The sequence below is a fragment of the Watersipora subatra genome, chromosome 7 (assembly GCF_963576615.1).
Source record: "Watersipora subatra chromosome 7, tzWatSuba1.1, whole genome shotgun sequence".
In the NCBI taxonomy this organism is placed as follows: domain Eukaryota; kingdom Metazoa; phylum Bryozoa; class Gymnolaemata; order Cheilostomatida; family Watersiporidae; genus Watersipora; species Watersipora subatra.
This window is the reverse complement of record NC_088714.1, coordinates 46,047,970-46,071,556: the sequence shown is the minus strand read 5'-3', so window position 1 is coordinate 46,071,556 and position 23,587 is coordinate 46,047,970. Positions and strand designations below refer to the sequence as shown.

General features: G+C 32.1%; 1 protein-coding gene across 1 annotated transcript; it reads right to left on the bottom strand.

The window, feature by feature from the left end:
* Positions 1-702: 702 nt before the first annotated feature.
* Positions 703-22,980, bottom strand: LOC137400816 (uncharacterized). Its single transcript, XM_068087155.1, has 22 exons — positions 22,794-22,980; positions 22,500-22,701; positions 22,091-22,146; positions 21,393-21,507; positions 20,978-21,029; positions 17,007-17,169; positions 16,173-16,299; positions 15,613-15,683; positions 15,222-15,368; positions 14,232-14,418; positions 13,793-13,926; positions 13,135-13,314; positions 12,376-12,564; positions 11,348-11,489; positions 9,905-10,026; positions 7,820-7,960; positions 7,369-7,516; positions 5,376-5,428; positions 5,097-5,272; positions 2,630-2,690; positions 912-979; positions 703-795 (listed from the first exon to the last, which is right to left on the bottom strand). Exons 1-22 carry the CDS (start codon positions 22,978-22,980, stop codon positions 703-705), a joined length of 2,814 nt encoding a protein of 937 aa, XP_067943256.1.
* Between the last annotated feature and the right edge of the window lie 607 nt (positions 22,981-23,587).

The following is a 23,587-nucleotide window of genomic DNA, read 5'->3' as shown; positions in this document are numbered from 1 at the left end:
ACCTTGCTTAACATCTCTTCGGGTATTATTAAACACACACTGACACCTTTATAGCTGGCACTTTAGATAGAAAAGGTGATTTTTTAGGATTTGTGGTTATTTTACAGTAATTGCTTTAAGAGAGAGTGTATTCTGTCCCATAAATTGGGCCAATCTGTTTATGATCTGTTAATAATGTACTAATCTTATACAATATCTGAACAATGTGATTACTACTTCAAATAACCGAAATATTTATAAACATATTTATTATGAAGCTATAAAATATTTAATATACTTGTTAAACTAATGGTATTTGTTGTTGGCTGTAATTACATACTATCAGATGGTAACAGGTTGTTTCTATTATGGCAGTTATTCATCTGGAGGTGCGTTTAAATAAAATAAAGCAGAATTTCTTTTTAACTATAAAGCTATCTGAGTCGAAGAAGGTTTTACAATTGATAACTCTGTGAATTTGAGTTAGCAATAAAGGAGCAGACAACTCCACTGTATTTGGAGCTACTCTCTTTTACAATAAATGTGTTGGTTCATTTAGCATAACCTAGCACTGTTGTCTTTTTGTATGCAACTATCTGCTGCATCTCAAATTTAACCTGGAGTTGCACCATGTTCTACAAATCCCACATTTATTATTGTTTAGAAATGTGCATCAAGTAAGAGTTCATTAAAAATACATTTATGACATTTCTCGCTGTTAGGCTAACTGCTGCTGCTGCTTTCACTAGATGACTCTTCGCTGTTTTGAAGAGATGCATATGCATGAGGTGAGGCAATTGTACTTTCTTTTCCCGCCTGCAAATAACAAAGTAAGTAAGAAGCTTGATTTAGGGCAGAACAACTAATGTTTTATGCGTAAGCTCAGAGATCAATAAATCAAAATTTTTTTTCTCAAATCCAACAGCACTCACCCTTGAAGTAGCTCCTCTCTTACTCCCTGATTGAGCCCCAGAACCTAGTGTGCTCTCATATATGTTTGCTGTAACAATAGATGGAAAATGTGAACACCCGTTACATAGTGAGAATTTGGTTTATGAAATTGGATGGTGATTTTATATCAACGTTGTGGTATTAGTGAATAATTACTTTTATAAATAAAACATCAAAAAATTTGCATGCATACTTATTAATAAACTTGCATTAGGTGTTTAAAAAAATGCTGCCAGTAGCTTTTATGAAATACACTTCAAGAATAAAATAAATTAGCTGACGCGCATCAACCTGTGCAATGTACTTATGTTTATTTCAAATCAATAAAGTTTTATGAGTAAAAATATTTTGCTTTGCATTACCTGTTTTTTAATAATAGAAATATTAATACATGACACAACAATCACTTTCTTGTTAGATTTGTAGTCATTTTCTATTTTTCCCCAATAAAATGTTGTCCACAAAGGAGCAAATAGCACTAAAAATCTCAGGTGATTGTTTGTATAAACCTAACAAATTTTTTTATCAAAATATGAGTTACACATGTATTATTAAAAGGTTTCTGTTTTACAATAATAAACTTACCAAACTTAGCTCAAACCAGGTTTTACAACCTTTATTCTCTGTTTCTAGCATGTTACTAAATTAATATAAAAAAAAAGGTATTCAAAAAAATTATCAAAATCAAATTTGTGTGAAATATGCATAGCTGATAGGAGATAGTAGCGCACCATGATTTTTAAAATCAGCATTTCCAGGATTAATGTATAATGTATAGCATACAGAAATTGTTTTTACTTTTAGATGTGGCCTATGTTATTTAGCATCGTATGTAGAGTTATAGCCGCCGTTATATAATATGCACACTTAATACTGACAGGATTTCTTTTAATGTGGAAGACTAGGAAGAAGACTTTCAAATGATTGCTATGCTTCTAAAGATACATATGTTTCTCAAAGTTGATATGTGTGTGTTTGTCCAGCTATAACTATCAAAATCTTGAAATAAAGAATCTGTATCACAGAAGATTTGATCTCAAAATCTCTCATTCACTAGTCCATTCCCTTACCAATTAAGCCACACGAGTTTGATGGGTTCATTAGGCGATATATGCCGCTATACGAGTGCAAATACACTATCGCTCACCATTACGTCATGGAGAGCGTAATTTTATGCATGCCCAATCATGAGAGCAAGCAGTTAGCTCTTATTAGTAAGCTTACTCAAATTAGCCATAGGCAATGTCTCAGGCTAATAGCAAGTTGCAGGCAACTACATTACCTCTCATTGTTTATAAGCTGATTTTTCATACCCGAGCAATGCCGGATAAAGTTGAAGCATCTTAGATTGCCACATTTTAAGCAGTTTTAAAGTATATATTCTGGTGTAACAATTATCTGCGCAGTTGCTCTGATGTGCAAGAAGGTGGTCAATTAGTGCAGGTGTGAGCATGTTAGTCTACCATCTTGAATGTTGTGTGTTTGAATCCTATATGAATCAATCTTTTTTTCAACATCCAACCATGGCTTTGGACAGTTGAACAGAGGAAATGGCTCTTATTATAGTAAATATTGCATCATATAGAAATAGCTATATGCTTTTAATCTTTACTTTTGTGTACAACTATTTATGTTATATTATTTTATTTATTTATTTAGAAATTTTAAAGCTAAAATTAATATTTGTGTCAACACTTACTTGAAGGTGCGGATGTGCCATCAGAAGATCCATCTGGGATGTTCGGGGTATCTAATGATTCCTGCAACAGAACGTATTCATGTCATTATCTTTAGTGTTCACCATGTTCTAAGACAACTATATCGAACGTCGGGGTTCATCAGTAGTTTTTGTTTAACAGGTCAAGGTTTGATCCCTTGGTGGTAGCAGAAAGGTCATACAATTTTCAATGGTTCTCCTTGCTAAGAAATTGAAATGTAACTCTGGTGGTATTATCTCGGATCGCTGCGACCTCTCCTCTTGCGCAGAGAGCTCAGAGATGCACTTGGTGATTTCAAAAACCATCAATGTATGCTTTGTGCCATGAAAAGGTTCTAAGTTGGTATTTTTCAATATTATTAATCATAACAGATGTTAGCCAATGTCTAACTTCTTCCTCTAACGTCAGCAAGTAACAAGTTTGTTTTAGCAGTACAATTTTACTTTAAATTCAAGATTTGATGCAGTTTAAATTTTTGTGAGTATTGTAACATGATACTATCTATATTAGTTTAACATAAAATAACGATAGAGATTAGTGCAATGCTGTGCTACAGTTATAATTCCGTTTTTATCACAAGATAATACATATAGAGTTGACACTTCTATAATGACTTCCTTAGTGTAAATTCGACTCAGCGTAAAGAATTTACGTAAAGTTTTTCTTTCGTATTATCTAAAAAATTCCATATAGTGTAAAGCATCAGGTCGATGCAAGTTCTCAAATTTGATTTGAATAATGATAGTCCCATAGCCTTAAAAATATCGTTTTTTTCTCTTGTCGCACCTTGAAGAGAAACTTTTGCGGCAGCTGCCGCGAAAAATTCTACTCAATTAATTTAGGTACGATAAATTTTGTATATACGATTTTATGTACCATTTATATATAAAATTTATATATAATATATATTAATATATCATGTATATTTATATGTATTGTATATACAGTCAAACATGAATAACTCGAACTTCAAGGGACCGAGCAAAAGTGTTCGAATTATCAGAGCATTCAAGTTATCAGAGCACTGTCACAAGTCCATATATTTACTTATTTATTAGTAGATACATGTACATATACAAACTATAATATAAATCAAAAGCACAAATGGCTTGTTTCAAATTAAATGCTTCTAATGTAAAGTTTAAAACGTTTTCATGAAAAAGTATAGAGATTTTTCTATCACTTGAGATTGGTTTGTTGTTTGAGGTGATGTTATTGCCAGGACGTTTTTCAGATTGACATTGGCAAAACTTGATCGTTGTTGAAATGCTCAAAAGAAAAGACATTTTTTTCTTTTGGGGTTTTACCCACGATCAATTTTGCCGTTTTTTCTTGAAGTTTATGCAGATTACCTTACTTTACCTGGGATTCGTTTAGAGCAACACTCCGAGGCAGTTCAATTAGAAGTTTTACGAGGTTTTACGGTACATTCTATATCACTCACGCTTTTTTAATAGATACTTATTGAATGTACACACGTATTCTGTGTTTAGGTCAAACGATGAATAGTTTTTTGTAGCTCAGACAACGTATACGTTTAATTACAACATTTTTTAAGACGTTTTAAACATTCAACATTCCGACGTTGATTCAACACGGAATCAACGTCGGAAAACTATTCATCACGGGCTAGCCGAGTCACGCACTCAAGGATTTTCGCCACGCACATACAAAACAACATGCGATTTTTGTTTTGTATGTGCGTGGCGAAAATTCTTGCGCTCGTGACCCGGCTAGCCCGTGCTATTCATCGTATCGCAGTATAAATCAAATTTCACCAAACTTTTAGAAAAGTCGTTGACAAAAATATTTTGCCGATGGTGGTAATAACGACGCTTATGAATTACGAAAAGATGAAGTTTACCTCTATGGTTTTGAATAAAGTGATTTTCTAAAGTGAAAACAACCGTTTCGGTAGCTGTTGGGCAAAAAAACAGTTCGAATTAACAGTGTTGAGTTCGAGTTATCTATAGCAATTTATCATTACGTGGGAACGGACCAAAGGAAATGTTCGAATTAACCATGTGTTCGAGCTATCCGTGGACGAGTTATCCATGTTTGACTATATATATATATATATATATATATATATATATATATATATATATATATATATAAATATATGTATAACTATATCTAAATATATGTATAAAATATAGTTGTATATTAATATATGATATATTTATTTGTATTATATGTACATGTATAACCATATCTAAATATACTTGTATGCATCCAATGAGCTTTTAAGTGATCATATTCATTGCTTAATTCAGCCTGATCTAATACTGAGCCTCACATTACACCACTTTTATCTGGTTATGTCATTATAAACATAAAAACAAAAAACTATACGTATGTCTGTGTATTTTGCCATATTGCCTAGTTTTTGTATCAGTAAACACTATCTATGTTACCGGTTGGTTCTATTAGCCTAGTCCTACTAACCTGAGGTAGTGAATTGCTGAAAGACGTATTCTGGTCAACAGAACTTGTTGACTCAGTGAATGAATTCTCAGAAACAACAGGCAGTTCAGGAGGCTTCCTGTTACACTGTAATAATCTACACAGCCTGGATAGCCATCCTCTGCCTTCTGGCCTTGACACATCCAATCGTACCAACTCTGTAACAGTTACCAGGCCTGTCAATCTATATTCTAAATTTTGTAAGTCAAAGATCAGTGTCACTAAATCATGCTTGTTTTAAGAATTGACAAATGGTACAACCTGAATGCTGGTGGTTGTCAGAGCGTAAGAGTTTGCATCCTCCGTTGGCAAACCTGTAAAAAAGAGGGTCACAGAATGGTCTCACTTATTTCAGAATACATGTACATGAAGATGAAATGGCAGCTATTTTGTTTAAACTGTGCAATATATTGTATGCATATTCTATAGCGTACTAATACAGTACTAGTACTTGACAGCTCTTTGCACCATGAGAGATCGTAATGAGTAATCACTATTTGCGTAATCAGTTTGTGTCGAGTAGTGGTGAGCACGCAAGTATTTGAGTTCACTTCCTGTATGAGAAAATTATTTTTCCGAATGGTCTTCGAACAGATGGTCACTGATGTTTTCATAGAAAAGATTATATAATTAAGTATAATATTTATTAATATTACATTGAATATCTAATAGACAAGCAAAACTGTTTTGGGCTCTTTCACTGTAGACTTCAGACATGAGATGCTGTGTGCAGGTGGTAATAGTAAAAAAAAAGATAAAAAAAAAGGTAAAAAATCAAATATATAAATGAAAAACTACAAATGACAAACACTTTATTATATATAATATATTATAGACTATATATATAATTATATATATATATAATATATATATATTATATATATATATATATATATTTAGATTAGCTCAAGTTACTCAAATTCATCGGGTAAAGAAACTTAGTCAATTTAGCAACTGCATTATCTGCCCCTGTTTATTAGCTATTTTAAATCTTGAGCAAGTGCGTAGCATAAGAAGTAAAAAATGTTTTTCAACAATCTGGTTTAGCTTTGCCTGGTGTTTTTAAAAATTTGAATTACGCATCGGTCAGACACATACAGAAATAACCACCTTTATTTACAAGTTAGACTGGTACATGTTGTACATGCTATGAGACTTAGACTGGTACATGTTGTATATGCTATGAAACTTAGACTAGTACATGTTGTATATGCTATAGCATATACAACATGTACCAGTCTAAGTCTCATAGCATATACAACATGTACCAGTCTAAGTTTTTACATATGTAAAAACTTAGACTGGTACATGTTGTTATGTTATGTAAAAACTTAGACTGGTACATGTTGTATATGCTATGAGACTTAGACTGGTACATGTTGTATATGCTATGAGACTTAGACTGGTACATGTTGTATATGCTATGAGACTTAGACTGGTACATGTTGTATATGCTATGAGACTTAGACTGGTACATGTTGTATATGCTATGAGACTTAGACTGGTACATGTTGTATATGCTATGAGACTTAGACTGGTACATGTTGTATATGCTATGAGACTTAGACTGGTACATGTTGTATATGCTATGAGACTTAGACTGGTACATGTTGTATATGCTATGAGACTTAGACTGGTACATGTTGTATATGCTATGAGACTTAGACTGGTACATGTTGTATATGCTATGAGACTTAGACTGGTACATGTTGTATATGCTATGAGACTTAGACTGGTACATGTTGTATATGCTATGAGACTTAGACTGGTACATGTTGTATATGCTATGAGACTTAGACTGGTACATGTTGTATATGCTATGAGACTTAGACTGGTACATGTTGTATATGCTATGAGACTTAGACTGGTACATGTTGTATATGCTATGAGACTTAGACTGGTACATGTTGTATATGCTATGAGACTTAGACTGGTACATGTTGTATATGCTGAATAAAAATAAATTTTTTGTGCACAAACATTTTTTATTACTTGTGCAATGTTGAGCATTCACCTAATTTTTTTCTTTTTAGATCAAAAATAGCATTAATCTTTCTATTATAGTTTAATATATAATACTTTTTCATCATAACATCTCATTATAGAGTTAAGTTTAGAGATGCCAACAAATTACTGAGTTTTTATGAAGGTGCTCAACCAAAACTATAGGTAACCAAATTCTCCTCGATTCCCGCTAATCTTCCCTTGGTGTTACATTGAATACACTTTCTTATTCATAGAAGAGAAAACTCACACGTTGTTTAAGTATGTGGCTATGTTGAAGCCTCTAGAACCATGATCTTCAAGTTGTTCTTTCCACGAAATAGCAAAGATGGCAAAACAGAGACAGAACATTGAGCAAGACGTGATAATGGCGGTGAGAATCCAGAACTGTGTGCTATCTGTAAGACAGAATATCAAGGGTGAAGCTGTAAAGACTTGAGCTAGTTTAAAAAGCAATTCTTTGGTCAATGCTTTGCTTGATATTTTAATGTATTTTAAAGTATTTCATAATTTCCTTTGTAGCTGAAGTCAGTTTTTAAACTAACTCAAAATATTTTTATTGCAAGAATCTCAGTCTAAATAGCAATGGGATTGGCAATATATAGTAATTTAAAGTGCAAAATGAATACTGATATCGGAGTCAATAGACAGACAGTTGATGCTGCTATTATCAATAGAACAATATCAAACTGTTGGCTCACATGAGAGTTTAAGCTCACAGAATGTGCCAATGGTTCCTGCAGGGCAGTGACAAGTGAATGCCATCCATGTAATAAGCTCATTAGGCTGTTCTTCACAGGTTCCACCATGCTTACATGGCAAGGCGTCACAGGTTGTTACGGCTGTCAATTAATGACAGTGCAGTTAATAGCAAACGACAAGAGTAAGCAGGTAGTAGGACCAATAATAAATATACTATGTGAGGGTAATAAATCCTTGTCTATATTATTTTGATATCATACATTTTATTAATGCTGACAACAACCAAGGGATAGACGTTTGACACATACTCAGTACAAACTATTATATGAGTATAATAGAGGTATGAAACTAGTATGTTGGCTCTATAAAATATTTGTGTGAGAATAGACTGAGATATCTGCAGCAGGTAGCACAATACTTTACAGCAATAATCAGAATTAACAGTTAAAAGTAAACTGTTGCAACAAAACTGATTATTCTATTTTGACCTATTTTGCACTCTGGTTTTCAATACTGTCATTGCCGTTTCTGGAGGCAATGAAGAGCAAAGTAGGACAAAAGATATACTTTTAACTATTGATTCTGAATATTGCTGTAAAGCATTTTGTTGCCTGCTGCAGATATCTCAGTCTATTCTCACACAGATATTTTATAGAGCTAACATACCAGTTTTATACCTTTATTGTAATCTTATTACAGTTTGAGCTCTTACGCTAAAGCAATCTTATTTATTACCTCCAGAAACTACTTTGAAAGTATTTAAGACTAAATGGGCTTATTGTAATGCAAGAGATTAAGTTTCTAGAACTTTCACTTTTGTGGTTACGGCTGCGTCACAACAATCAAGAATGAGTTTGTTTAGTTTGTATGGAATGAAAGTTCCAATTTCTGATCTCAACAAATTTCAAGTCAATGAATTCCTGATTTGATTTCTGAGTATCGCTAATAATGCCTGTTTCTGGCCATTAGAAAGTTTTACACAGATTACAATGTAAAAACTGCATGTGAAGATATTTTAACTATAAGAAGTTAAATTTTTAAATTAAATGTTAAATTTTTAAGTGTAGTTTCTGAGTGAGTGTGATGCAGGAGCTCTGAAAGTTCATTAGCTGTACTGTTTGCTATTAGCCTATGTATCATATTCTAAAAACAAGTAGAAAAGTGTGGGCAAGTGGTAAATATATTGGTATAATGACAGGTTTTTGTAAAGCGCGTGACATTTGAAAAATTGTGTGACGCTGAGTGATGGTTAAAATCATGCCAGATCATCATAAAATCGCTCACAATGGCTTACCAGATGCATTCAAAGTAACAACTCAACAAACCAGTTTTCTTTTTTTTCAAACCAACCAAATTTTCTTTCCCAGTTTAAATTATTTTCATTCTAATACAAGTCAAAGTTTTTTTTCAAGTATGTGTGAATATGACTCTTGACAATTTTAGCTAGTTTTAATACATTTTGGACCAATTTTCACTCTCACGCATTTTTCTAATTTGAGAAAAATCTCAACAAACTAGAAAAATGTGTGAGGGTCAAAATTGGTCCAAATGTATTAAAACTAGCTAAAATTGTCAGCAGTCAAATTCGCACATACTTGGAAAAAAAACTTTGACATGTATTAGTTTAAAGATAATTTCAACTTGGAAAAAAATCATTGACTTGTTGAGATATTACTTGAAATGCATCTGGTATAATTGTATAGTGAATAATGACAGCTATTTTTACAAATATTTAAAAAATTCTGCATCTAATAATATATAGTTTGTGGTGGTTTCTAGCAAATATAAGGCAGTAAGTCATCAAGTTACCAGTAAGCTTAGTAAGCTACCAACAAATATTTCCTAAAAAGGTGGTCTCATAATTTTTGACGCTGCTCTATTTAAGGTTTTTACTGATATAAATATGTGAAGCATTCATATAATTTATAATAATACACTCTAAAGTATTCTAATACAAGTTTTCATTATCTAACAGATTGTAATTTCACCAGTTTTCATTTGAAATATTTTCTGAGAAGGAAACCAGGAGTAAATTAGGTCTGGTTATATTTTGGCCAAGACTAGACAAGTGGTAACCCACTTACCTAGACTCACATCTCCAGACTGAACAATACCAGTAGAACTGTGACTGACTATGCAGTGGTACGTTCCTGCAGTTGCACTTCTTGCGTCAATTATCTCTAGAGTTTTCCCTAATAACTTGAACCTGTAGTAAAGTAGAGGTCATTGCAAATGCTGCTCTTTTTTGCGAGAACAACTTTAGTACTCTACATATCAAGTGAAATTAACAAAAGAAACTTTCATGTATGATTATTATATAATACTACATATATAGTGCATGTATATATATCCTTCACATATGCTATATAATACTACATATATAGTACATGTATATATATCCTTCACATATGCTATATAATACTACATATATAGTGCATGTATATATATCCTTCACATATGCTATATAATACTACATATATAGTGCATGTATATATATCATTCACATATGCTATATAATACCTGTAAATGTATATATATTGTACGCATATGCTATATAATACCTGTAAATGTATATATATCCTACGCATATGCTATATAATACCTGTAAATGTATATATATTGTACGCATATGCTATATAATACCTGTAAAAGTATATATATCCTACGCATATGCTATATAATACCTGTAAATGTATATATATCTTACGCATATGCTATATAATACCTGTAAATGTATATATATCCTACACATATGCCATATATGTTATAAATACTATATAGAGTATATATAGTAACATATATACTATATATGTATATATACTATATATATGTATTTATCCTATATATAGAAGATAGCATATATACAGGATATCTAGTATACAATGTAACTCTACTCCATATAGTATATATATAGCCACATATACAATATATATATATCTGGTGCGCAGTGAGAGGCCATCAGACGTAATAAGTAACTCCATAATTATTCCAACATAAAAGTAGAGTTTTGTTCAACATAGCCAAAAAATCATGAGTTTGATTCTCATTAGAAGCAAAATATTTTTCTAACATGGCTCTAGACGGACAACCACAGCTCATATTATTGTAAAAGTTATTATGTAGAGACAGAATGTACATCATGATATCATATAAGCACTTTCTAAACCACCACAAATGAAATCAGCTAAAAATGTTTTCTGACAGTGTTCAGCTTCTCTTGTGAATGATTTAAAATAAATTAAATAATCTACTCTCATTCTCCTTACTTTTATCGTACTAATTTCTGCCTGTTTAATGTCCTTTTTCTTACCTAAACACCCAAATTATATGCAAAGATTTATATTAAATTATATAGTATTATGTTTTATTCATATCACCCAAATTATATATAAATATTGCCATTAAATTACCAAAATCGTTGTATGTAAGTTCAGCTACACATTTCACAACGTAATATTAATATAATATAATATTAATATAATATTGCGAAAGCCTAGATTAAAACTCCTTAGGTTTTCTACAGTCACCTTTTGTCTTTAGAGTCATTGTCAATTCTCATTCCATCTGGGGAAACCCAAATGACCTCTCCGCTATCCTCAATATCTTCAACAGGACACCCCAGTTTTGTTGAGTCACCTTCGAGTAGCCTTTCAGCATACCCTACATTGTCTAAAAGCGTAAATATATCAGCTTAAAAAACAAGCTATTTCTATTTGTATATTACTTGATACTTTGTTTTAAAAATAGTTATACAGTACATGTATGTAGTTACTGTATTGCTTGTGTGAAATGATCGTTTATCCTTTTGATTCTAATACATTACGCATTTAAAACATACACGTGAAATGAAATGTTATTTAAGATGTTAAGCTGAATATATTTTGTTATATTTTGCGCCATTTTTTGTATGAAAAACTAATAAACCTAATAATAGTACGCTTTTAATAATACGCTTAACGATGTAAGAAAAACTTGTCAAAGATCATCTTTTTTAGTTGAACTAATCTTAAAACTTTTATTTTGCTCTAATTACATGTTAAAAATATTAAAGTACAAATTAAAAATTAAAAATATTTTAATTAAAAATTAAAATATTTTAATTATCTAATTAAAAATATTTTAAGTACAATGAAACAGCAACATGATTTTTATTGATCTGCAAAGATAACAGCGTTATCTTTGTAAGTCAATAAAAAATTGTCTTTCTTCCTCTCTCTTCCTCTTCTTGGCTGGTTTTAACGATGGTTTGCCATTGCCTTTTTTGGTTGTTTTTATGGAGACACCATCTTTAGCTAGCAGGTCATTGGTTTGCAGAGTAGCTCCTCTCCTCCGCCCCTTGTCAGATTTTGTTTTTAGTTTCGCAGGGCTGCTAGCCACACCCTCGTTCACACTGAGGCGCAGATGAGAAGCCTGTTTAGTCCCCCAAGGTTATGGTTTAGGTATAAATGCATTATACTTAACCTATAGCACTATACTATTCTGGTATAACAATGAACAATAACGTTAGTGAGATTGTAATTTAATGTAAGAAGTTTGAGAATAAATGGAAAATTACCAAAGTCACAAGAATCCTTCACACATGGACGCCTCTGTTGAAAGTTGCCGTAACATTGACCTCTACACCTCCTATATTTGATCTCTACTCCAATACCACAGCTTACAGAGCAGCTTGTCCAGTCAGTCCACTCGCTCCAAGTACCTGACCATCCATTCCTTTGATAGCTGTCTTTGCTGCCTAAAGGATCTGTTAAATGCAAAATCTTTGCTTTTGTTAAAATTTTATCCAATTTTTGTATCTATCCATTTTCAGTTGAGTAGAACTAGGTTACAAAGAGAAATATACATAACTTTCAGTTTGTGCAGCTTAGGCAACCTGTAGAAAGATAGAAATGAATTCAGCTCTTTGAAAATCGAACGCCACAAAAAGTCTTTGAATTGATTTTGGTTATGAACAGGATAGAGTTATATCCCGAAAGAATAGAGTTATTCAGCATTTGCATATTACTCTATTAAAAAATTATTGAGTTTGCATTTATAAATTTCACTCTAAAATACAAAACCATGACAAGAGGTCTCTGTATATCTAAAAAACATTTCGTGTAAAATCCAAGTTTTTGTGAGAACATGAATTTTGAATGACCTTAGACTACTTTCATATCTCATTAAGTTATATTTAGGCTGTAACATAACACAATAAAATAATTAAATTGTTTTAGAATAAAGAGAAAATAAATTCATGGGCTTAGCAATTTTTTTTTAGAATAAATTATTGTTATTGTTCCAAAAATGACTAGAGTAAAACATAGTCACTCGCCTACATCAGGAATCCTATGAGAGTTGCAAGGTATTGTACAAGCCTCTGTGTGCATCCCACTTCCATGACAGGTAGCAGCAGGTGTTCTAGTGAGACATATCCTAGACTTGACTCTGACGCCTAGCCCACATGTCACTGTGCATGCTCCCCATGCCTGCCAATTCTGCCAATGCGCTAAAGCTACAAAAAATTATACACTTAAAAGCCTGGGTTGAAATACTCAAGTGCATTTTATGACTCTTAAAGAGACATCCATCTTTAATACTTTGAATTCAATGACAGCGCTAGTCATCAAGATAAAGAATGATTAAAAAATTCTTAGATGAAAGTTTTAGATATCTTTGTTCACAACTTAAATTTTGGGATAAAAATAGCTGATGGGTTTTGTAAAAAGGCTGCCGCAGCTGTGCTATGGTACTAACATTAAAAATTTTGCTAAAAACTTGCAGATGAATACTTAATGATTAAAATTAAATATTATTATTATCAATAATATTATTATTAAATTAAAACTTATATACAAACGTTAAAGTATTACAGAAAAATTGTAAAATTTAAAAATAGAAAATATTTTAAGTAAAATGTTAAAAGATATTGTATTTAATAAATGACTGATATGACTTAAAAAGAAAAATTATAATATGTTCTCTAATCATACCACTGTCACATGAGGTCTGCCCTTGACAAGTTCTTGAGAGTTTTCTACCTTTCGTGTTGGCTCTATATTGAATACCTGAGCCACATGATACAGAGCACCTGCTCCAGCCATCAGAAAGCTGAAGGTGCTCATCACTGTCAAAGAAAGTTAACACTTTGTTAGGTTGTCATTGGGGTTGAGCAACATAAAAAAACAGTTCCAGTGCATAGCTTACTTTTTGCTGATTGGTTGAGTAAAGAATGCTTGCAGACTGAGGTAGGGTAACTCCATATAAATGATCTCATCTAAGCAACATTTGGAAGTAAACTTAATTGTGTTTAGAAGGAGTAGTGATTAGTTTATACAAAGGCTACAAGAAACCAATGTGAAGACAATTTCTGCAGCCATCATTAGAAATTATTCTAAAATATGAAGTCAAGTAAAAGGTGAAAGCATTTACTTGTCATCCTCTGAGCATGGTATCAATGAAAAGCATTTCTCAGTCATTTCATCTTTTCCTTCACAACCCGACTCTATCTGACAGCTCCTGTAACTCTTCTTGGTGCCGACACCACAAGATGCACTGCATTGAGTCCAATGAGACCAACTCGACCATACTCCTGCTTCTGGCACACACTTCGGTAAACCTGCGATACGTGAGAGAGACATCAGAAATAAATTTAGGAATTTACCTCAATTAGGGGTCAGAATGAGAAACTCCTTTCGAGCTTTGCATGCATAAAACCAGGAACAATTTTTCAAAGATTTTTAAAATTTGGAAAGCACCAATTTGACACATTGTGTTCTTAAAAAGACATTTAGATATTATTATTCATGGTATCAGTTGGTCACACAACCGCTTAACTAAGCTAATCAGTTGCAAAATTGCCACTCTCCCCTAGCTCTCTTGTTTTTTAAAATTTTTAAAAAATTGAAAACTTTCTAGCAGATATTCAAAAGTTCAAACTTTGCTAAAAAAAGCATATCCTACTAATTGATAACAGTAGAAAGGACAAAATTGTTTTACAAAATTAATTTTTCAAAATATTAAAATAATAGTTTTTGAAGAAACTAATACATTCAGATTATTTCATAGCACATCCTGTTGAAATAGCTTTTGTCTATTAATACCCTGGCAGACTGTGAGAGATTGTCAGGAGTGCCAATAAAGTATAGAGAATACTTATGTGCACAACTATTCAAGGATGTCTAAAGCGACTGACTGTAGCAGATGTTATCATGTTAGGTTACCAAGGTAAATGGAGTGAGTTGAAATCCCACAACATGCAATGTTTTTTCCTAACTTGAAAGTGTGGCTATGGATGAACAGACAAATGGACATGGGTTTTATTATAGTAGTTAGTTAGCCCATTATTGCAGGTATCAAGCCATATTTGTATGTTATTCTTAGCTACTGTCATGAAGTCTAAGAAAATGAGGTAAAATGTACCGAAACACTGCTTACGCTCTTTGCTCTCCCCGGGGCAATGACCAGAGTGGATACAGATCCTGTGTTTGAACTGGTAACTATGCAGTCCACATTGCATGGTGCAATCACTCCAGGTTGTCCAATCAGACCAGCCATTTCTTCCTGCTTCTAAAACATCCAATCATTTAAGACTGGTTCATGTATAACTAGCAGCGGAGAGCAAATATGTCGAGAAGATGTACAGAGTTTCTGTATCATTGAGGATTCGTGCCACTGTAGAAATGATGCAATAAATTGCATAATTTTCTATTTCATGAGGTACTGTTGATATTATTAAACAAAACTTTTGAGAAATCTAAGAAGCTAGAGATGACTTCTTCAAGGAATCCATAAAGAAGTTTATTTAGTGTACCTGAAGTTTCTTCCTCACCAATATTGATAGATATTTCTGGTTTGTTCTTAGCCAAGAGTGAGTCAGCCAGCCTAGATCAGAGGAAATTATTTTAGATACTTGCTAATAGCTGTAATCAAATGTGCAAAATTTGTAAAGTTATGTTTATAATATAATTAATTTTAAGTGAAGATTATTTTAGTAGTTTCTTATTTTAAAGCTAAAACTAGTTATTGATGACTTGGCAAACAAAATTAAAAAATTTGTGTTTTTTTCCACTATTTCTTGATGATTTTACGTCATTCTTACTAGACATTAGTAGGAGTCACAAAATATTGAAGACTTCTAAGTTCCAGCTGATAAGAAAGCCATCAATTGAAAAAAACGTTTTGTTTTAGTTGACTATCAAATACATACATTGACTATAGGCAGTTAGAAGTAATTGTCTTTTAAGTTACTAGTACAACTATGCTAATTAATTTTATATCAATGTATTAAATTATAATATTAATTCACACAATTTTAATAATACAAATAAAGTTTACACCAAGTACAATATTATGAGTAGGAAGCAGACATACTTGAGTATAGCGTTTATGACTTTATGTGAGTCACTGTTGTACTTCTTCTTCTGTTCCAGTAAGTCTGATGCATTTTTTACCTTAGCAGAGAGCTTTTTCATGATTTTTAGCTCTTCTCCCAGTTTTTCTACATATTGTACAAAATATGATAGACAACTTATAATGGTTCTCTTTACCTTAGGTGTATCCTTATACGTTCTGTAAACACTACTGAGAACTTTAATATGAAAAAGGTTGTTGATTTGTTGCTTAGCAACTGGCATAGCCAATGTGGATTTTAAAGATGTAGTATAGATATATTTACCGAATGTATGGGTTTAGCATTCTTGCATTTAATTATCAAAATTTATTTAATGATTTAATGCATTATATTTATTAAATAATCATTTAACCATCATTTAATCACCATAAAAACCATCACAATTGCAGCTTTTTGCTTGTACTTTAGTTAAAAAACCATGTTTACTTAAAAATAATATTATGTCAGGCATGTAACTGTCTAAAAATGTGAATACAACTCCAAAACCATTTTGATAGTGATTGACTTACACGTGATACATGAAACACCTACACTTAACGAAAATAGTAGGAATGGATGTAATTATGTTTCTATTAAATTTGTTCCTAATAATGCTATAAACAATAAATAAACTTTAATTGCTTTTATGTGAAACATCTGTCTACCAGAAAAGCTTTAAAGAAAGAGCAAGTACTTCAGCAATCAAAACATTGAATTATACAGAAAGGACAACTCCAACAAGTTATAGTAGTAGGACCAGTATTGACAGCAAAGTTTTTCAAACTCATCTACATTAGAATATGTCAATCTTCTACCTGCTTCAGTTCTAAGCATTGCTTCCTCAGCACTCTCTTTTCCATTTTGAGGGCTGTATGCCACCACCACTCGCTGTCCACTGCCTTTTTCCAAGGCTTTATATGATTGATTTATGGCTTGAATTATTTTCTTTACTTGGGCAGCAGACTGATCTGGTGCTGCCTGTGAATCAGAGGTCATGTAATTTTAACAACTAAAAATCGCAAATCTTTGTCTCGTGTTGCCTTGACTCGACAGATTTCATTCGTAACTAGTCTGTGGCAGTCTCCTGCGTCGCGAAAGATTGTCATGTGTAATAAGCGTGCACACAGTTATTCATAAATGTGGAAAGGTGGTCGAGTAATGTAGATGGTAGCGCCCTTGTCTAGAAATTCACATGTCTGAGGTCGATTCATGTGTGAAGCAATCTTTTTTCCTAATGCTCTTACCGTGGTTTCAGATAGACAAACGAGCTCTATTTATTGTGAAGACTAGCGGAATAACCGGCGTTGCATGGGTATTAAAAATCAGCTTATAAACAGAAATAGCAATGCCACACCTATAAACACAGCTTATAAACAATGCCACTTGCCCTTAGCCTGGCACATTGCCAATGACTAATTTGAGTAAGTTCTTATTAATACATAAAATGACGTTGCACCGTAACGTAGAGGTGTGGCGTATTTTTACCCACATAGTGACATTTATCACCCAATGAATTTATCAAGCTCGCATTGCTTAATTGGTAAGGGATTAGACTGGTAAACGGGAGGTTCCAAGATAAAATCTTCGGTGATGTGAATTTTTTCTTCCAAGATTTTATTAGCTATAGGATTTGATTTTTATCTAATAATTGTACCAAAGGTCATTACACCTTACGATCTCTCATGACACACTAGATTACCAGAGTGTTAATAAAAATGAGAGGTCACACAAAAGCTAGAAGAATGAAGAACAAATTTAATGAGCAGGTAAAATAACTTACCCCCTCCAATATTTTGCTTGGCAGATTGTATAAGCTGTTGAGATTTGAGTAGCTCTTTTTTTCATGAAACTGCTAAAAACAAATCTATAGTTAGCTTCAAGAGTCAATACCGCTATTAACAGTTTTGCAACTCTTTGCTCTATCTCTTCAACTAATCACTCCATGATTCAGCATATTTCTATGTAAACTATAAGCAGGTTCTGTTGAAAAATATATTTTGGTTTCATTTAGATTTCATCTTTCCGCTTATGTTACCTAACTATGTAAAACCAGATAACAGGCATATATGTTTAAACTAGGTGAATGCCCGGCATTGCCCGGGTAATAAAAAGCATTTTCACAGAAAATTTGCTATTATTTAACATATAACAACAGTTACCATTCTAAGTTTCAAATTTCATATTTTGAGAAGAGTGTTTGGTGCACTTCAAATAAATTAAGAGAACAAATAAAATGACTGTAAAAGCCTTTAAACGTAAATGTGAAATAATTAGCAAATAATGGCTAGATAAAGTCCGATTTGCTACGATTATAATAAAAAATTATTTGGTATACAATTATTTGATTTTAATTTGTTTCAGTGTTGGCATCGTAAGGTGAAAATGTTTTACAGAGTAGTATAGAAACTCATAGTAATTATCTAATGCAAACATCCCCTGGCAAAAATCATCAAAATTTTATATACTTGTTGTGCATATTAAAAATTAGTAACCAAGCAATATGTTAACCTTGCCAACTAAAGCTACCTACAGTAGCTTTAGTGTATTTATTGGTTATGATTTGCATTAAAACGCAACGTTTTGATGTGCTATGTGTAGTATGTACCGTAGAGAGTTCATAACTTCAAGACAGACATACGTATAGCATAAACACTGAAGTCACTTTAAATATGTTTGGCTTACTAAACACAAACACGCTTAAAGCTAAGTTTTAGTATGTACTTTTACTTATTTTACTGAATTTAAATTTTTTATTGCTAAAATCTTATCACCTACATTTATTAGTTTATGGCTTTGTTTTCAGTATAATTTTAGCCTATTCTCAGTACAACCTTTTTTAATCCAATTCGGCAAAAAAGCCCGAACGATGCTGTTTTTGTAATGAAGTGGATTTTTGTTGGCAGGTTAAGAGAAGTTGTCTGACCACTGAATATCTGTTTCAAGGGATCGCACCTCCAACGTTGTTACTGGTTTTAAAAGGAAAATATCACTGTTTTACAAATGAGAATGGCTGAACTGAGAGAAATCGGTCATCGTGTCTTTTTCAGGCATTGTGAAAATGTCTTTGGCGAGCAGCTTTGTGTCGTCTTTGTCATTTTGATGATGGTAATAACCACACCAACTGTCAAATTTGAACTCAGGCAAAGATTTTGTTGAATTCATATGGTGAAATGAGATTTGTATAGTGAGGTGAAAAAATCATCATGTTCCACCTCGTAAGATGATAAAATGGTATATCATGGTAATCGTATCCTGAGGGTACGATTACTACGATTTAACTATATATAGATAAATGTTTTCTGATGTATGCATATGATCTTGACATAATGATATGTCAATATCATATTCAACTAAACACCAATATTATATTGCATATGATATTGGTGCATAATTGAAATAACAACCATTTTTATTTCAATTTTACACCAGCGTAAATATTCACAGCACTCACAGCATGAACAGAGCAAACAGCAAACAATATAATTTAGAAGCAGAAAACAATTAATTGATAGTCCGTACCACAGTATTGTTTAATTTCTTTGCATTACCTACAGCATGAAATACTCTCACTCAACTGAAAATTGTTGAAAACGTAGTTTTTCGAAAGAAATTATTCTGTTGTAATTTGTCTTTCAAGTCAATTTTTAAAGGAGAGTAAAAGCAGCATCGGTCTATACAAAGTGTGACATGGAAACAAAAGTAGTAAAAAATAGTATAAATAAAATTAAATTTTTCTTAAGTAGAGACAATTTTATTATAACAAATATATTATAATAATAATTTATGCAAAATTGTTTTACTTGAGCAACAGTAAGTACAGCAAGGTGCTATTAGATACCCGCCAATATAATTTTGAATAGCTGGAAGTAATCACTGACTAATTTTAATATAAATATTTCTTTTGACCGTATAAACCTACTTAATAGCATTTGAACATAGAATGTTTGCTGCTCTATAATGACTGACAGCATAGCTCACATTTTAATAAATATCAATTAGCTATTAAAGATTAATTGACAGTTGACACTTTAAGGTTGTTAATTGATTTTTTGATTTACTATTTGCAAAGGGCTAGTCTGCTATTCTAGTCAGCTTCAGGTAGACGGTAGCATTAATATGAAACGAGCACAGCTGTATGAAGACTATAATAAAGCTATTTTACGTTACGTGCATATTCGCTTCATTTGCATAAACAGGAGAGAGTGATGTTAAAATAGTCATTTGAAATGATCTATCAAAACAAACTGTGTCTAACCAACTGACAAAAAAAGTTAAAAGTTGTGATACTATTTTATGGTACAGCTTATGATATATTACTTGGAAGCAATAAATACAAATTTTAATATTTAGAATATCAGTTCTTGACATAAAAAGATTATAGTTAGCCCTCTATAATCGTTGAAGCTAGGAAAGAAATATACCCCCAACTATTTTAGTAACACTCTGGCTATGACATGAACTTAAATTTTTCCAAGATTGCCCAACTTCAGGCCGTGTAAGCTGAATTTGAATAATATTACTACTTTGAATAAAAATTAAAAGATAAACATACTTAAATGTTAACTTGCAAAAAAATTCACATTACAGGTAATTGGTATCATATGATTCACCATGTCTTACTCTGCTGTGTTGTAGGTGCCAAATATGTGGAAATGTGATTGGGTAGCCTTCTATATATTACTTTTATTAGAGGAATATTTTAAGATATTTTAGCATTTACATTAAATTAGATTGAAACAAAAATCTTTGACTTTAGTTATACCTAAAGCAATAATGGCATACCGACATGACCCTTTTCTTCTTTGTACATTTCACCAGATTTAAGAGTTATCCACTCGCTGAAATAAATGATAAATACAATAGCAATTTAATACGACACACACAATGTCTCTATCAAAGTTTATAAGATCCATCTTGTAACTGGGTATAAATATTAGTTGGCTAGCAAGTGTTATCTTTTAGTATTTCCAATATTTGCTAACAATATTACTTTGGTATTTGGAGGTAATGGTATTTTAAACATTTAATCTAGTAAACTTTCTATGAGATGAATTTAAATCTAAAAATAATTAGAGCTTTATTTATTGTATTCATATTTATGATAAAAAAATGCTAATATCAAATTTAGACTTTAGACTACAAATATTATCAACATGCATGTATTGTCAACATATTAATATCAACATATGCTAATAACATACCTGAAGTCAGCATCCATGCTGCCTAATTGACTTTCTTCACTCCTTTCCTTCAGAGGCTCTGATATATTTTTCCCTGAGACTGAAACCAACTTATTCAGTTCTTGCTGTAGATTTCCTGCGGTAATAAACATCCAATGGAATAACAGATCTGTATAGTTTACTGTGAGTAGTTTACGACATACTTATTATTCTCATAACATCTTTGTCTTTCCTCGACCTCATCACATTAACTGACTTGGTTATATCTGCAAGATGTTTGTTTTTGCTATATGTGATAATTACCACTATGCTTATTCCAACTTTTCATTACAACAAACCTTATGCATCTGTACTCTATGTTCACTGATGATTGTCTTACGAGTTACTATCATTATTCTAGTTATTTACGATTATGATTATTGTAATTATTATTATTCTTATTATAATAATAATAATAGTTATTATTATTATTATTAGTGTCATTAGTTTTTACTTCTTACATAGTAAATATGATTATTTCTATTTCTTATACGTTTGACACTTATGTTACTATTAATAATTTATCTTGTTATTATTGCTATTATTGTTATAATAACTATTACGTTAGTACTTTTCCTAGCATGTTATCGCGTCCAGTAGCATTGTTTGTTCACATATTTGGTCTTAATATCTAGTTGAGTTATTAGTAAAAAATTTACAGTAATTAGCAAATCTCATACTTGCTGAAGTTCCAGCGCCGGTTACCATCAAGATTCTGCTGGGAGTTACGATCTCACTGAAATAGTAAAACAACTCTTATTTCATTTTTTCAATTACTTTCTTAGTTTTGAAGAATACCTTATTAGAATAAAGCCAAAACACCAGTTTGAAGAAGTTACATCATAAGGTTTAAAGTCACAAGAATGACTTGAAATTAAATAATGAAACTAAAATCTAATCTATGCAGATGAGAAAGCAAGCTATTGTTTAAAAATAATGTGCTAACAAAAATGTGAAATGGTTTGCATGTTAAAATTTGTGATTTCTTGTGAAACACAGGAAACAAAGTTACACCTGTGTAAAACATTTGTAAAACAGGAAACACAACCACACCTGTGTGATGTACCCCTGTCTCTAAGTGGGACCAACCTCTTCATATCAGGTGTTTTATATTTAAAGTTCGAAGCGGGTAGAGTGAGAGCCACTGTTGAAGTTGAAGCATTTATATTCCCTTCTCTTTTAGACATCTCTTGGAAAAAAGCTAGGTCATCAGAGAGTGGCCTGTATTTAGCTATATTAAACATGTCATCTTCTAATGCTGAAGCAAAGAATGTATTCGGAGTTGCCCTTCCTATAAAATTTCCGACAATTCTAACAAATTTCTAACATTGGCAGTATTGTAGCAGATGGGTGGAGAAAAGCAACTTTTGATATTGTACTTACCTGATGCAGGCATTAGCACCCATTCATTTGTCTCTGAGTTGTCCAGCCGTTGCACAGTAGTTTGATGAGGCTTTGGGTGATACTTCCAGTAGAGATAATTGTTATCTTGTCTTCTCAAAGCGTACTTACCCTCTCCAAAGTTAGATTCTGAATAGAAGGCATTCTTTAGTAGTTCTTTAGTAGGCATTCTTTAGGCATTCTTAAGTTTTACAGCTCATAGTCAAGTAAGGTGCAAGTATCTAAAGTAGTTCTACTATAATGAAGTTTATTGTTAAAGTTTAGAGTATACTAAACTAGTAATACTAACCTTGTAATATAAGAGTGATAACAACAGTAAGAATAGCTCTACATACGAGTATCCTGATAAGTTGTTCATAGATCATCTTATCTCAAGAAGTGACTAACTATTTGCATCAGTACGTGCTGAAAGACGTTACGCTCTACCTAGGGCCTTTAGTATTTATTAAACACCTTGTGTCATTGTTAGACTAGCTGCCTGTCTGTCTACTTTCAAGTGTGCCAATTGCTTAGATATAAATAGTAGTATCTAACTGCTTGAAGGTGCAGTCATTTTGTTTGGATTCGTCTGTAGCTTGTAAGTACACAGTCTACCGTTTGTAGGAGAGACAATCTTGGAAGGTCATGATATTTACATTCTTTATGTATCTTCATGTATATATAATTGTCTGACCAGTGAAGATTAATTATAGTAAACACAAGACTGTTACTATCATTAATTAAGCATCTCTCTTTCATAATTAATAATACATGTATTAATAGCACAGCATATAATA

Coding starts and splice junctions, on each gene's coding strand:
- LOC137400816 (XM_068087155.1), bottom strand. CDS start 22,980: ATGCCTACTAAAGAACTACTAAAGAATGCCTTCTATTCAGAATCTAAC. Junction 5,273..5,375: donor TGACAACCACCAGCATTCAG/GTTGTACCATTT, acceptor TAACTGTTACAG/AGTTGGTACGATTGGATGTG. Junction 2,691..5,096: donor TCAGCAATTCACTACCTCAG/GTTAGTAGGACT, acceptor GTTCTGTTGCAG/GAATCATTAGATACCCCGAA.